The following is a 16,019-nucleotide window of genomic DNA, read 5'->3' as shown; positions in this document are numbered from 1 at the left end:
TTAATACAATGATATATTATTTTTTACATTGTGTGCAAACTGATGTGTGACATGTATTAATGCCAAAATAACATGCAAAACAGGCAAACCCCAGCTGCCCTGAATGAAGGGTCGCCACTGCAATGGTGTAAAATGTAGCCATCTACTGTAAACCTCTGCGCAATAGCTTATGCAAGGAAGCAACATGACCACTTTAACTTTCCTTATAATATATAATTATGGACTATTGAACTTAAACAAATGCTATGCAATACAATGCATACCATGCAGCATTGCTCATCTTACCTGACAGTCCCAGAAACAAGATGCAATCATTTCTGCTTAGCTGTCTTGCATGTTTAAAAAAAAAAGTGTCTCGTCTGCAGACATCCACACCTTGTTACAGATATGGCCCCGCTGGAATACTGGATACACAGAAATATCGGAGTGGAGTTTTCAACCGGCAAGTTGATCAAATCTGTCAGTGTGTGAAGAAACTAAATGCCAGGTTTTGCCCTTGTCGTACAGTAAAAGTGAAAACATCCTTTAATTAATTAGTCGCCAGGTTCATGTAACACATACTGTCATGTTGGGAAGATTCTGAGAACGTTGCACTTATTTAATATGCCATAAAAGAAGCACTCCTGGTTTGAATTGGGCAAATAATCAAGATCAGCTTTTCTTCAGGTGTGCTAGTTCTGGAATAGACCAAATAAGTGGAATTGACAGGGGGAAGCCTACTATGCAGGACAGTCATTAATAAGGTGAATATTCACATTTCTATCATAAAATCATAGTTGTAGTAAGTTTATACAGAAGCCTACACATAAAAGGAGACATGCGTTTCTAAATGAACAACCGCTTTATTGCCGTTTCAGCATACATCCAACACCCTATGCATTTTGGCTAAATAAAGCAGCATTTACATATTCGTTGTGTGTGTCAACATACAGTTTTAAAAATTAGGATTCATTTTTCTTTACATATGATACATTTTTGCACACTTGTTTATAAATATCAATAAAATCTGTCAAACTTATCACACACCATCTAAACCAGCCTTGAAATGATGTAACTTTTTTGTATTCACAGCTCCGTTTAATTCTTACACAAATTCTCAGTGTATGTATCTATCAATACAGAAAAATATATAAAACTGTGACCAACCAGAGATTTACAGTTTGGCAGAAAGGCTAGTAAGGTCAAATGCCAAACAAAAGCACATGCTCCTGTGACTGACAGAATAGAAGTGGTTTAGAGCAACCTTCCTGTCTCCACTTCTACTCATAACTGCTGTTTGACAACCTGTAGTTGTATGAAAGGATTTTACCAAAAAACACAACATAAAAATGTACCTCTGGTGGGATACATAAAAGTTTAAACCCTAAAAATAACTAAAATATTAAAACAGAAGGGAAAAAGCAGGTAATGTACCTCAGCCCCAGGGATAGCGAAGCCAGAGTTCTATGGTTTAGAACTTCCATATTGAAGCATATCCACTGACGTAAGTGTCTCATGACACCAGTTAGTGATGTCAGTTCACTTATGGTATTATGATAACACGATGTATTGATACTGTGTAAGCCCAATAAGACACTGCCCCTAACGTTGTTCTCTTCACTGTTTAACCTACACTGAGGACATTTCATGGTATATGCCAATTAGTATTGAATAAGGGCTACTGATTATAAAATGAAATATCAGTGTGATTTATGGTGAATGGCATGGTATGGAGAAGCCACATGATCGCTCAGAACTAGGGCACCAAGAGATGTGTCAAGTGGGTTGCTTGCTGAAGTATACATGTGTCAATGAATCTATGCTACAGGTTAACTATTCACACCAGCACAACTTTCAGAGTCAAAGACAATGTAACGCAGGATATTTTTCTGAGCCTGCAGCAGCCTCCACCTTACACAATGGCTTCTTGGTGATGGAGTTTTGAGTTGATTTCCTTGCAGTCAATGTTATAAAGAGAGCAGATGTGCAATCCGTCGAGCCTCCAGTTCAGGCACTCTCCTCCGTGAACATGGAAAATACCAAAAACAGTTCATTCAGGTTCTCTATCAAAACCAAGCGAATAAATACAAAACAACCAAGTGACCAGATTCCATTGATCCTTAGTGTTGACTCTTCAGGTGAATCTCTGTGCAAAAAAATGATGCGACTTTTAGAGTCTCATCCTTATTGGCTCCTCAGAATGTGGAAGCCAATGTGTAATTGGAGTGAAAGGCAGCTAAAGGAGAGGATGTCCCTCCCCAGTCAGCAGTCACAATAGTAGAGTATGTTATGAGGTTAGGTTGAGACTGTTAGAATGAGCGTGAGACCACTCCTCCCCTTCCCACAGAAACCCTGTAACAGTCAATAGGTCAAGGGCCTACCCTCATCTAAAAACCCTGCTTTGCTAATATGTCGTGTTCTACACATGTAGTACATTGAAACAGGTATCATTCATTGAATTCCTTTACATCAGCAGGACCTAACCTCTTTCTTCCCTTTGCGTGTTTGAGATTAAAAGAAATAATAAAACATTGTTCCCCATTCTGGAGAACCGCTCCAAGAACTTCTGAAGTTCTGAGAAAGTCCAGGCTGTAGTTGCTCCTCCCACCGTGATTTGATAGTGAGGGGAGATATCATTTGAGGTAATGATGCCTGGCTGGTGGCAGGGTAGATATGTAAACATTATAGACTGCTCCAACAGAGGAGCCGTTATGGAACAACTCCATTCTGCACACATTCTCTGCTGGGTTACCTGGGACCAAGAATGAGGCCGTGGGTTGGGCCTTCACTGAGCCCTGACACAGAGTAGGGGTAGTGTATTATCTGAGTTACGGTGGATGGTGAGTTTAGTCTCTCCTCCTCAGGCCCAGTTGAGGTTGAAGCCCTTGGAGAGCATGACAGACTCCAGGTCCTTGTCCTCCTCCTTCTCACTGAGCCTCTGCTCCTCCAGGAGGGCTACCAGGGAGTCTCTCTGCTCCACCACCTCCAGCATCTCATTCAGGATGTGCTTCTCCTGCGCCAGCTCTACCTCCGTCTTCATGTGGTCTGAGGAGGAGAGGGGGATGAAAGCAAGAGAAAGAGGGACAGATAAGTAGAGAATTCATATATGGAGAGGAACGTGAAAAAAGTGTCTCACTGAGTTAATCAGGATTTGGTGAAACCATGAATGTTGTTTCCCATGGTCCTGCACCTTTCATATTTTTTTATGCTGCGCACGAATTGCACTTCGGGGAAAATAAAGATTTATTGAATTGAAAATTGGCGGTCCTCACCTTCAATTGCCATTCGTTCCCTCAGGTCCTGCTGCAGTCGACTCTGGCGATCCTCCAGCTCCAGTTCTCGTGCACTGGGGGACAGAAAGACAGACTTACGGCCCAACTATTACACCTGTGGCCCTGAATTATGTCTCATGTCTAAATGATGTCTCCAATCTATGTCTAAATTATGTCTGTCTGCCTTTAGTTACAGCACCTTATATAGATACAGAGTTCACCTTCAGTAGGCCAATAACATAGGATAATAAGGGTTAACTCACAATATCATCAGCTCAGATTCGTATCGCACCAGGGCGTTTTTCTCCTGGACCAGTTTGAACCACTCCTGCATGAGCTTGGGGTCGTCCTTTTTGCCCATCCCTGGAAGAAGAAGCAACACGGAAAGGGGAGTGAGGGAAACGGCAGGGCAGAGGAGGCTTTAGGTGGGTCTGATGCAGACACGGACACAGGCAATGCAATGACAGCCAAGCCAAGACGTCTTTGTTGTGGGAATGGATGGCGAAGTGGGAATGATGGGCCGGGCTGGGCCGGACTGTTGACCAGGGGTCGGGATGGTCTTGCCGTACACCTCACAGAAGATGAAGTGGAGGAGATTTCAACTTTGGAAAATGAGCGGGAAAAACAGGCGTTTCAAAGTTGAAAGTTTGTGTATCACTAACTTCTGAGACAGACGCCCTTGCTACTGTACTGTAATATAATAATAATAATCAATAACAACACACTGAACAAAAATATAAACGCAAAGTGTAAAGTATTGGTTCCATGTTTCATGAGCTGAAATAAAAGATACCAGAAATGTTCCATAAGCACAAAAAGCTTATTTCCCTCACATTTTGTGCACAAATTTGTTTACATCCCTGTTAGTGAGGATTTCTCCTTCGCCAAGATAATCCATCCACCTAACAGGTGTGGCATATCAAGAAACTGATTAAACAGCATGATCATTACACTGGTGCACCTTGTGCTGGGGACAATTAAAGGCCACTAAAATGTGACATTTTGTCAAACACAATGCCATAGATGTCGCAAGTTTTGATGGAGCGTGCAATTGACATGCTCACTGTAGAAATGTCCACCAGAGCGGTTTCCAGAGAATTGAATGTTTCTCTCTCTACCATAAGCCGCCTCCCAACGTCATTTTAGATAATTTGGCAGTACGTCTAACTGTCCTTACAACCGCAGACCACGCCAACTCAGGACCTCCACATCCAGATTCTTCACCAGCCATCCCGACAGCTGATGAAATTGTGGGTTTGCACAACTGAAGAAATCATCTCAGGGAAGCTCATCTGCATGCTAGTCGTCCTCACCAGGTTCTTGACTGGAAAATGCTCACCTTCGATGGCCTCTGGCACGCTGGAGAAGTGTGCTCTTCACAGATGAATCACGTTTTCAACTGTACCGAGCAGATGGCAGAAAGCCTGTATGGTGTTGTGTGGGCGAGAAGTTTTACTGATGTCAACGTTGTGAAAAGAGTGCCCCATGGTGGCGATGGGGCTATGGTATGGGCAGTAGTAAGCTATGGACAATGAACACAATTGCGTTTTATCGCTGGAAATTAGAATGCACAGAGATCCCGTGATGAGATCCTGAGGCCCATTGTCGTGCCATTCATACGCTGCCATCACCTCATGTTTCAGCATGATAATGCAGGGCCCCATGTCGCAATGTACACAATTCCTGGAAGCTGAACATTTCCCAGCTCTTCCATGGCCTGCATACTCACGAGACATGTCACCAATTGATCATGTTTGGGATGCTCTGGATCGGCATTTTATGACAGCGCATTCCAGTTCCCGCCAATATCCAGCAACTTCGCACAGCCATTGAAGAGGAGTGGGACAACATTCCACAGGCCACAATCAACAGCTTGATCAACTCTATGCGAAGGAGATGTGTCGCATGAGGCAAATGGTGGTCACACCAAATACCAACTGGTTTTCTGAACCACGTCCCTACCTTTAAAAAAAAAAAAAGATATCTGTGACCAACAGATGCATATCTGTATTCCCAGTTGTGAAATCCATAGATTGGCCTAATAAATTCATTTTAAATTGATTTCCTTTTATGAACTGTAACTCAGTAAAATCTTTGAAATTGTTACATGTTGCGTTTAAATTTTTGTTCAGTATATATGCCATTTAGCAGACACTTCTACCCAAAGCGACTTACAGTCCCGCCTGCATACATTTTTAACATACGGGTGGTCCTGGGAAACAAAAACTCTATCCTGGTGTTGGAAGCACCATGTTCTACCAACTGAGCTACAGAGGACCCCTGTATGTTCAGAGCAGTTGTCGTCTCCTACCACTGTTTGTCCCCCCCCCTTACGGAGAGGGCCATAGGTAGGGGGACAGGGCAGAAAACCATGGTGTATTGCACCACATTGTACCTGGGATGTTGTACTCAGGGAACCTATGGATGTTCTACACAGAGATAAAACACCAGAAGAGTTTCTCTCTATGGAAGTTCTACATCCCTACATGCAACAAAGTACCACCAGTAGAAATAAAGTATCCTGTCAGATCCTATTCATACAGAGCAGTTCCAAAAAACCTGTGTTATGAATGATTTAATTCTCCCTATAGCTTCTACTACTGGGTCAAATGATGGCGCCGATCTGTCATTTAGACCAATAGTGAAGCTATCATACTCCCCTATTAAACCTGCCTGAGTGAGAAGACTGGTATTTGGCATGCATTACTGCAGTCAAGGGCCAGCGGCCAAATAACTTTTACCCTTATGCCACTGTAAAGGTGGCCAGTCCATGCTATGCTATAGAAAGTCTGCTAGCATTTTTCATGTGTCGCACGTAGGTGGGAGCCAAGCGGTTTCAATGAGACACAGGGGGGCAAACCATTGATGCAGCATGATGTACTTAGCTGGAGTGGTGGAGTCTCTTGCAAAACAAAAAGGAAAAACACAGCATACACATAAATCAAATGGCTGTGCTCTCGGGTGCTGCTGCCGGTCTTCGCTGATTAACAGACAAGGACAGAGAGAGGCAAAGCGGAGTTCCTCAGACGGAGGAACTCAGACAGGACAAAGAGGAGATGGAAACAGGTGGATTTGCTAACTTAACCAACAATGTGCTTGCTTTTCCCTCTCCCTCTCTTTCTTTGCGCCTCGTCCACCACCCTTAGCCCAGGTTCCAAGATCACAGGAGAGAAGAGCCACAGTTAACAACATAACACACATCCAGCCTGAAAACCAGATCGCACAGAACACACACAGGCATGTTTTGTTTACATTGATCAGAAAGCTTCTCAAGCAGTTTCACACAGACATACATGTGTTAGAGACAGTAGACCAGATGATCCAGAATGTTGTAGAATATGGAAAACTGAGATGCGTCACAAGTTGTAGGTCTATCGCTCTCTTTATCACAACCTTGTCACACACAGTCTTAGTTGTAACACACTATAGTCAAGAGAGAGGCTGTCAGGCAGCTTTCACACACTATAGAGAGACTACACCACTCAGTAGTGGGAAATAGATGGCTGTTTATGTCCATTAGTTTTACAGCAAACAGAGGACATGCTTTTGATTAAACACACAATGAAGCAGAGTAGTTTCCCCTTTAGCTTTAGCTGCAGCTACTTGGAATGATGGAAAAATGTGTGCACAATAGAGGTTTACTTACTTGGGTTGTTAACCAGGGTTGAGGGGTTTCTAATATGTTTCTGCTTGAGACTGTTAATCTCAAGGCAAATTAATCTGGGAGGGGGTCTATAGAAGCCTCCATGTTACATGGTTGATTCAAGACTGTAAATAAACCATTTAAAAATACTATTGGTGACAGTGTGCACTAGGTTTCTGAGTATCCTCAACTCCACAAACCAAAAGTCGCATAGACATGTCCTGTCCTTATTTTCTCATCTACACCGTTTAGGCAAGTTTACAAATGTCTACATAAATGTGTGTAATGTTCAGTGTGATACGACTATGGTAGATAGCGAACAGTGACATCCTGGGGAAATCTACTGAGCCTGGACACACAGAGGGAGAGGAGGAGTTTCAGGAGACCGAGGGGAGGAGCCCTGCTTTGTGGATCCCCGCGGTCGGTTGTTGTGGTAACCTGAAGCAGCCAGCAGCAGGCAAGGCAATAGGTTACGTTACCTTCAGAGGAACAGCAGGGACAGAAGGAGATAGGTCTTCGGCGAGGGGTCCCGACAAAGAGCTCAACTACTTCCACAACATAGGGAAAGAGTGCCAAGGGGTGGGGTGGAGGAAGAGGAGGAAGAAGTGATAGACAGAGAAAAAAAGTGTAGAGGACATAAAGCGTGAGAGGAAGTGTAGGAGGGAGGGAGAGATGGGGGGAAGATGAGGAAGAAAGAACAGTGAGGAGAAAAATCTAAAAGAATGAGAGCACTAGGAGAAGGAGGGAGAACTGAAAGCACCTGTAGAGAGGAGGTGAGAGAGATCAGTTGTGTGGGGTCAGAGAAGGTGAAAAAAAAAGAGTGAAAACACAAAGGGCTGGAAAGAACGGGGGAATAATCATCTGATGTACTCAGAATAATACTCCTCAAATTCAGAAAAACTGTTGTGACATTAGAGTTCTATGGGGTGATACAGGAGCCTTCACAATACCAATGTTGTGTAATGTGTTGACAATGCTCTGCAAATTAGATTCATCTAAATGAAAACAGCTTTTTATTCATCATCACTTGAGATTCACAGAAATAGAAGATAAATCATCTAAGCGGGAAAGAGTTCATTATTCAATCTTTGAAAATATTTCAGCTCTCCCAGGTAAACATAACTTGTATTTGTTGACGTTGTGGCTACTTTTGAAGTGCAAATTAGCATTTTTGTGCAAAAGCGTGTGAACCTCCGCGAGAAAGTCCTCACATTTAATGAGGTCATACTGTCTACCGGATATAGTGAGGATAGATAAACACTGTACTAGGCACAAACTGTAAGGTGAAGAGGAGATATAAAGTAATTGAGCCTTCTATCAGAGAGTGTATCGGACAAACAATGAGTAGGGGATGGTGTCACACACCGATACAACAGGAAATGCACACAATGTACTCAACAGTCTGAGACTTGGGTGAAAGAGCTCAGAGAGAATGGAATGCTGGTGAAATTAACCACAAGAGTCTATCACAGTAGAATCATAACTCTCCACTCAAACAAGATAGGCTGTCTCACATACTCACTGCTGTGAGATTTTAAAGTGCAATGGTTCCGCCTCATACCTCATCATAAAACCACAGTTATTTATTGTAATGTGTATGTAAAGTACCAAATCATTGAGAATCATTGTGAAACTAGCGTGCCTATTTGAAGTGATTATGGTTGTAAAATGGAGTGATAGATAAGATGTGTCACTGCAGTCAACCCTGCTGGCCAAAAGCGAGAGCATGACAGCAGTTTCCTTTGTTAGCTTTTAGCACCCCCTGCAGGGCTGCTGCACACACAGCACAGCCATGCTGCTTCCCTCAATAGCCTGTGTTTCAGTTCATGATTTGGCCAGTGCCAGCTAGATGGAAGCCAGTCCAATTCACTTCACCAGACAGGGTAACACTGTATCAGGCCAAAGTTGCAGAATGCCGACCATGTATACCGTGTCCTCCACAGCCCAGAAGCTTGAGACCATCAGACACACACTGCATTCAGTTTGGAAGATCAAACCAAGTGGCAATGGTGTCTCTCTTCAATTTCAGAAATACTTACCTTCAATGGATGCCTCATCTAACTTGCTGCGATTTACTCAAAAACAGAAACATTTATAGTTGTTGCATGCAATTGTACCGAGGGTCTATAAACCACATAGTGAATATGATCACACTATTGGGGGACAATGACCAGATAGATTTTTCCAGTGTTACAACACTCCATGCCATCTCCTTTCTAATGGGTGACAACGACAACATCATCACAGAGAGCGGGACAGTCAGACGGTCAAGACACCATATCCACGCTGGGTCACTAATACAGACTCTTTTGGACAATCACAGGTAGCATCAAAAATGACACCCTGTTACCTATGTAATGCACTACTTTTTACCAGAGCCAAATGGCCATATATGGGACACTAGTTTAGACCAGGGCCCATACCCAGTAGTGCATAATATCGGGCCATGGTCAAAAGTAGTGCAATATATAGGGAATAGGCCATTTTGGATACACACACAATGTGAATAGGACGGCTATGAGGGGTCAAGACCAAACACTGCTTTTCAGCACAGACATGTATATTACAGGGAGTTATGCAACAGGGCAGGTATGGGAGAGTCAGAAAAGCATGAGCACCAGAGCTGGGACTACAGGGATACAGCAGCACCAGAGCTGGGACTACAGGGATACAGCAGCACCAGAGCTGGGACTACAGGGATACAGCAGCACCAGAGCTGGGACTACAGGGATACAGCAGCACCAGAGCTGGGACTACAGGGATACAGCAGCACAGCTCTAAGGCTAGTCAAGGGCCAGGAGTTTAGTTAGGAGTTTTGGGGTCAGTAAGGGGCAGGGTGCACTATTTTCCAGTTGGGTAGGTGAGTGTGTGTGTGTGTGGTTCTACTTTAACATTATCCCTGCCGCCTAGCCTAGTGGTTAGAGCGTTGGACTAGTAACCGGGAAGGTTGCAAGTTCAAATCCCCGAGCTGACATGGTACAAATCTGTCATTCTGCCCCTGAACAGGCAGTTAACCCACTGTTCCTAGGCTGTCATTGAAAATAAGACTTTGTTCTTAACTGACTTGCCTAGTTAAATAACGGTAAAAAAAAAAAAAAAATATGTGTTAGCATGTGTGTGTTCGTTACTAAATGCTTTCCTAGTTATTATACTTGTACACTATTCCAATGCATAGATGTTATTATGTAATCCAGGGGTTCCCAAGCTTTTTCCACTCAGGGACCCCCTTCCAGCATTGGGGAACATACTGTGCAAGTGCCATGTCTATTTCCTGCAATCCTACACATTTTGCCATGGGGTGCAATTCTACACATTTTGCCATGGGATGCAAAGAAAATTGTTCAGATTTAAAACTAATTTTCTTGCAATTCTATTCATTTTGTGACTTAAACAACTACAACAATATTTATGGGCAAAAAAAAACATTAGCTGACATGGGCTACTTGATCTGGACATTTCTGATAAGTTATAAATAGCTCTCTAAGTAACGTATACAATGACTGATATGACAAGAGGAACTGATGACGTACTACCTCATTTCAAAATTACACCTTGCACATTCAACTATTACAACTTTCAAGAGTACGTTTAACGCCTCACAGTTTGGGAACCACTGATGTAATCAATGCAGTGAAATTCACATTAAAATGATCAAAGAGTGTGTGAAAATGATCTTAACAAGAAAAGGGGGAAAAAAGTGTGTGATCTTTCTGACTGTGTGTGCGCTAAGTGTCTATTAGAAGTGATACTGGAGGGATCTGAGAGTGACCAGGCTTCTGCCGCAGCAGGGGATGCAGCTCTGAGGAGACAAGCTCCAGACCAGTACTATAGAAGGGAAAGGTGGGTTAGCTGTTAGTTATTTGGAAGCGACAGATTTGAAATACATACCGCCCAGATGCAAGTCCATGATTTCACTGTAATTAGACTCTCCCCAATAGTCTACAACAGGGATATATTAGAGATATGAGTTATTGTACACACACAGCCTCCACTGGGCAACACCAATCTGCAACAAGATGGTCATGCACATGGTTGCACACACACACACCACAACCACACACAGTTCAAACATGTATCCAAGTACTCACCACAATACATATGCAGTCAAGTACACATATTGGCTTTTACTACATGTACTTTTCCGTAATGATAGGGTGGCTACATATATTTCCTGTACGGCTGTGTACTGCCTCTGTGTATGAGACATTAACTATGTGTGTGTGAGGCAACACCAGGTATGGAGTGTCACGGTACCGGTGACTCACTCATAATGATACACGGATGCTTTAGAGTAGGCATACACCATATCAACCACAAGGGTGTAGTGGGTTAAGATGTCTTATATGTACAGTAGTATTCCCACTTTTGATTGGTAACCATACCAATACATCAATGCAATGTAGCATATGTATGCCCTTGGCCACAATTGTATTCAGTCTTGGTAAACAGAAACCCTTCCATATGAGACTATGTGGACAAACACATCCAATGTGAGCACACACAAATCTATGTCGAAACACAAAGACATTCTCCAAATCGCATGCAGCTCAGACGATGACCGACAGAAACAATTAGAGTACAGTATGGGTGTTGTATTAACTACAGAGTCTGATGTTTTGATAAAGTACAATAAGTCCCATTATACAGTCCTTTGAAAGCGTAGACGACAGAGAGGTGATTTAATCTGTGTTTGAAATTCACTGCTCGACTGAACGACCTTTCATATAATTGTATGTGTAGGGTACAGAGACGAGGTAGTCATTAAAGAATTCTGATAAACACTATTATTGCACACAGAGTAAGTCCATACAACTTAATTTGTCACCTGTTAAGCAAATCTTTACTCCTGAACGTATTTAGGCTTGCAATAACAAAGGGGTTGCACTTTTTATTAATTTTCTAAATTGCAGAAAAAATATCTAAAAACATAATTCTACTTTGACATTATGGGCTTTGACATTATGGGCTATTGTTTGTTGACCAGTGACACAATATCTCAATTTAATACATTTTAATTCAAATTCAGGCTGTAAAAGTTATGGGGGGGGGGGGGTCAAGGGGTGTGAATACTTTCTGAAAGCACTGCGAGCATTCACCAGTTTGTATAGTTCACATAGGTTACCAATAATTATAGATTATTTTGAGACTTACAAAATTGTATCTATTTATGCTATACTTTGCATGCCTTGAAACCCTATTTAAAAGTTGTTAGCATTGTATTGTGTAATGTTCTACAGTAAACAAGAATGACTTCATCACTGAGTGAAAGTTCTGATGTCTGTGATAGTCCCTTGTCTTGCACAGTGTGAATGTATTGTTTCAGAGTAAGAGATATCACCAGTGTCTAGACACTGCATATCTAGATACAAAATGAACTTAGATGAGGATTTCTACAAATTCAAGAATATACTTTCATTCACTGCTAAACCAGGGCGACTGGTTTTATGAAAAGTATAGTTTGGATACTCTCAAGCAAGAAAGATAAGCAGAATTGCTGCTATCCCAGCTACTCTACATAAAGGGGAGGTCAATGCCCGTTTAGAGGAAATGTGGTACATAGATAATAACCCCTCAGTAACAGTACTTGAGAATGCTTGAATTGATTCTGTATTTACAGATCTAGAATGTAATTAACATTCAATTAGCGTATAACTTACATAAATGTATTACCATAAAAACAGAGATTAACATATTCAACTGTTGAAGAGGATCATCTCCACCCAACTAGGACACTACATCAACAAACTGAATGAAAAGCTCCAAACTCATTCCCCAATCCCAACATTTAAAAAGTAGGCAGTGGCTATGGATACGGAAAATTCTCTCTTAAAGCTAAGGATCCAGATCACGTTCTGCATGTGTTATTTTACGCACACATTCATTTTTCTAACGTAGCTGCTGCTCACACTCCCCCCAGTTGTGTAAAGTACTTCATTGAAAACACTAAGTCGTTTTTGGGGTCTGTCCTTTACTATTTTTGACAATGTTTACTTTCACTTCACTACATTCCAAAAGAAAATAATGGACTTTTTACTCCATATATTTTCCCTGACACCCAAAAGTACTCGTTACATTTAGAATGCTTAGCAGGACAGGAAAATGGTCCATTCATGCACTTATCAAGAGAACATCCCTGGTCATCTCTAGTGTCTCTGATCTGACGGACTCACTAAACACACATGCTTTGTTTGTAAATGATGTTTGAGTGTTGCCGTGTGCCCCTGGCTATCCATACATTTAAAAAAGAAAACGGTGCTGTCTGGTTTGCATAATAAGGAATTTGAAATGATTCATTCTTAAGAAAATGTAAAACCAAATACTTTTAGACGAGGTACTTTCACTTGAGTCATTTTCTATTACAGTATCTTTACTTTTACTCAAGTATGACAATTGGGTACTTTTTCCACCATTGACTCCACCTCCATATTTCACTCTTTACTCACCCTCTTCTGAACCATGATGATGTTGGCTATGTCTCTGCCTCATATTTCTGAACAGCTGTCTGTTCTTCTCTGTCTGTCTGTTGTAACTAAATATTGCAGTCACCCCCAACACTTTGGAGCAAAAATAATCCGTGTTTTGTGTGATGATGTAGGCTTTACAGTGCATTCAGAAATGATTCAGACCCCCTTTTCCACATTTTGTTACAGTACAGCCTTATTCTAAAATACATTAAATAGTTTTTTAAATCATCATTCAACACACAATACTCCATAATAACAAAGCAAAAACAGGCACAGACCTGGGGAAGGGCACCGAAAAATGTCAAAGTACTGAGTAAAGGGTCTGAATACTTATCTAAATGTGAACAGTTTTTTAGGTTTAATACATTTGCAAAAAAATACCATTTAATCCATTTTCGAATAAGACTAACATAACAAAACGTGGAAAAAGGTGAGGGGTCTGAATACTTTCTGAACGCACTGCATCTTTATAGTTTCTGCCACATCCTAGTTCCTGAAAAAAGAACACTACTTGACTGCCTGTCTTCATGCACAGCTTGTTTGCAATGATGATAACATTCAATCACTAATTTTACTGCGTATCTTTGTCTTGCTACGTTCCACATCTGGGCAGCCGAACGTTCTAGGCAGCTAAGCGTGTTTCCGGACCGGTAAAAAGAGTCGGACAATGGGAAGTTAATTTTGTATCAACCGGTGCCATAGTTATGCTGTATATGCTGGTATCTTGGCGAGAGTAAATAGCTGCATGTACCTCATCAGCTAAGAAGAACATGAAATCTCTAGACTGTTTGTGTCGTAAGTATGTTTGCAATACTGATTTGTTTGTATGTTTCGTATGTTTGCAATACTGAATTTTGAGTAATACATGTAAATAACTGAATCCTCACCTCCTGAAAAAAGAACATGAAATCAGGCTTATGCTTACTGAGAAATGGAATGCAATATTTGGAACAGTTTAGTGTACAACATGACGTTTGTAGGAAATTGCGCTTATGCTTAATAGCCTACTGAGGGAACGCAAGAGTTCGAACAGTTTTGTGCACAACATAAAGTCTGTAGGCTACACCAATGACCAGACAAAGGTGATCAAGGAGGAGGGAGTGGCAGTGGAGTGGGCACACTGATACAAAAAACTAAATCCTGCACATGAGCAGAAATGTCCATATTTTTAGCCTGGGAAAACTGGGATAAAGAAACTCCATGTCCGTATCCACTTCGTAACAAGTATGACCCCACCCCATGTGTGGACCCTGGGGGGGATGTAACCCAATCAGAAAAAGAAGAAGTGAGTGACAGATGGGTACCTGCTTCCCCTCGCAGGGCTTTCTCTACGGCCACGCCCCTCTCCTCCAGCTGTCTTTGCTTCTCCTCCACCTGCTCCAGCTGTCTCTGGATGATCTGAGGGAGCAACGACATGCCAGAGAACAATTCAGAACACACACACACACACACACACTAAAGCTTAATAACCTATTTTGTTGGGAAATAATAACTAGTTATTACAGGCTATTGTGAAATGGTAGAACATGCTGCTAGCCATGTGATTTTTCTCCGTGACCAAAACATGATGACTTTCGATTTTTAGCTGATATGGGAATAATTACACAAATCAGCATATCAAACTGGTATATTGTTTTAGGTTACACGGGCAAGTATAAGAATATTTGCCAGAGCATATTTTTTTATTATAAATATTATTATTTCACATGGCGATGTGGGAAGCTAAAAAGGATAGCTAGCTTGCAATGTTTTTAGCCAAGCTGCTGCCAGCTAGCTACTACTAGCAAAGGAAACTCTTCCTTGCTTTCACAAAATAAAAAATGTTGCTCTTTCCCCAATGTGAATAGGACCGGCGAGGATATTATGTTACCAAAATGTGTCCGCTACTCCAAAAATCCCACTCCACCTACGTGCATACACGAACATAGATAAACGGAGTGAAATGTGGAGTAAACTTAACCCTAACCCTCTGAATTATCCGAGGGAGGAACGACAGGCCAGAACCCACACATATGAACACACACACACGAACATACACAAACATGGAGTGTCTCATTGCACACATATTCATAATATTTCAATGAACTGACAGTTCCCTGGACTAAAAACTTTAGTTTAAAGTTAAAGAGTTTAAAGTTCATGTCTGAAACCCTCTTAATAATTAACTTCTCAAAGTTGGATTGGTTTTGTTCTTTGGTAAAAAGGCATACTTTTTGTCTTATAAAATATTCATAAGCAGTAACACCGAGGGTGCATAGCTAATTAGTATTGTATTGATCTCTGCATGAAGTTCTGTTTTGATGATCTTCAAAGACATGAAACTGGGCTTGCCAAAATCATTCAAAATTCACAGCGGTCTTGGTTCGCAAGTTGGACCCTTCTGTGGACTCATACACAAGATCCATACTCCACCAACTACATTTTCTTCCAAAACAACATATCCTATTGACTACTTACCTGGGCTCTGTGCAGCCTCTTCAACTCCTCCTGCTTGGCCTGTCGCCGGGCAGCTTTCTGTACCCTCCGTGTCAGCTTGGCATTGAGCTCCTCCTCTGTGTAGGTTTTCTGTAACAACATTACACCGTGTTAGAGGCCTTTAGAGAGGTGCTCCCTCAGGCTCCGAGGGAACCAAGCCCTTCATATACAGGACAGCGGAACCTC

The 16,019-nt window shown here is 41.8% G+C and overlaps 1 protein-coding gene across 50 annotated transcripts in view; it reads right to left on the bottom strand.

Moving 5' to 3' along the window:
- Positions 1-822: 822 nt before the first annotated feature.
- LOC110498015 (protein-methionine sulfoxide oxidase mical3a) overlaps positions 823-16,019 on the bottom strand; it is a 146,324-nt gene continuing 131,127 nt past the window's right edge. For 21 of the 50 annotated variants that reach the window (XM_090210303.1, XM_090210512.1, XM_090210525.1 and 18 more), the window contains 7 exons: positions 15,816-15,923; positions 14,663-14,756; positions 10,783-10,833; positions 7,374-7,439; positions 3,515-3,614; positions 3,252-3,325; positions 823-3,024 (listed from right to left, as the gene is read on the bottom strand). In XM_090210303.1, the coding sequence (XP_090066429.1) occupies positions 2,840-3,024; positions 3,252-3,325; positions 3,515-3,614; positions 7,374-7,439; positions 10,783-10,833; positions 14,663-14,756; positions 15,816-15,923 (678 nt within the window). In that variant the 3' untranslated portion in view covers positions 823-2,839. Of the gene's footprint in view, positions 3,025-3,251; positions 3,326-3,514; positions 3,615-7,373; positions 7,443-10,782; positions 10,834-14,662; positions 14,757-15,815; positions 15,924-16,019 lie in introns of all 50 variants that reach the window. The other 29 variants (XM_090210572.1, XM_090210536.1, XM_090210553.1 and 26 more) reach the window with 4 other exon arrangements.

Source organism: Oncorhynchus mykiss, chromosome 2 (assembly GCF_057628025.1).
Source record: "Oncorhynchus mykiss isolate SJ-2025 chromosome 2, ASM5762802v1, whole genome shotgun sequence".
In the NCBI taxonomy this organism is placed as follows: Eukaryota; Metazoa; Chordata; class Actinopteri; order Salmoniformes; family Salmonidae; genus Oncorhynchus; species Oncorhynchus mykiss.
This window is presented reverse-complemented; position numbering and strand designations above follow the sequence as displayed.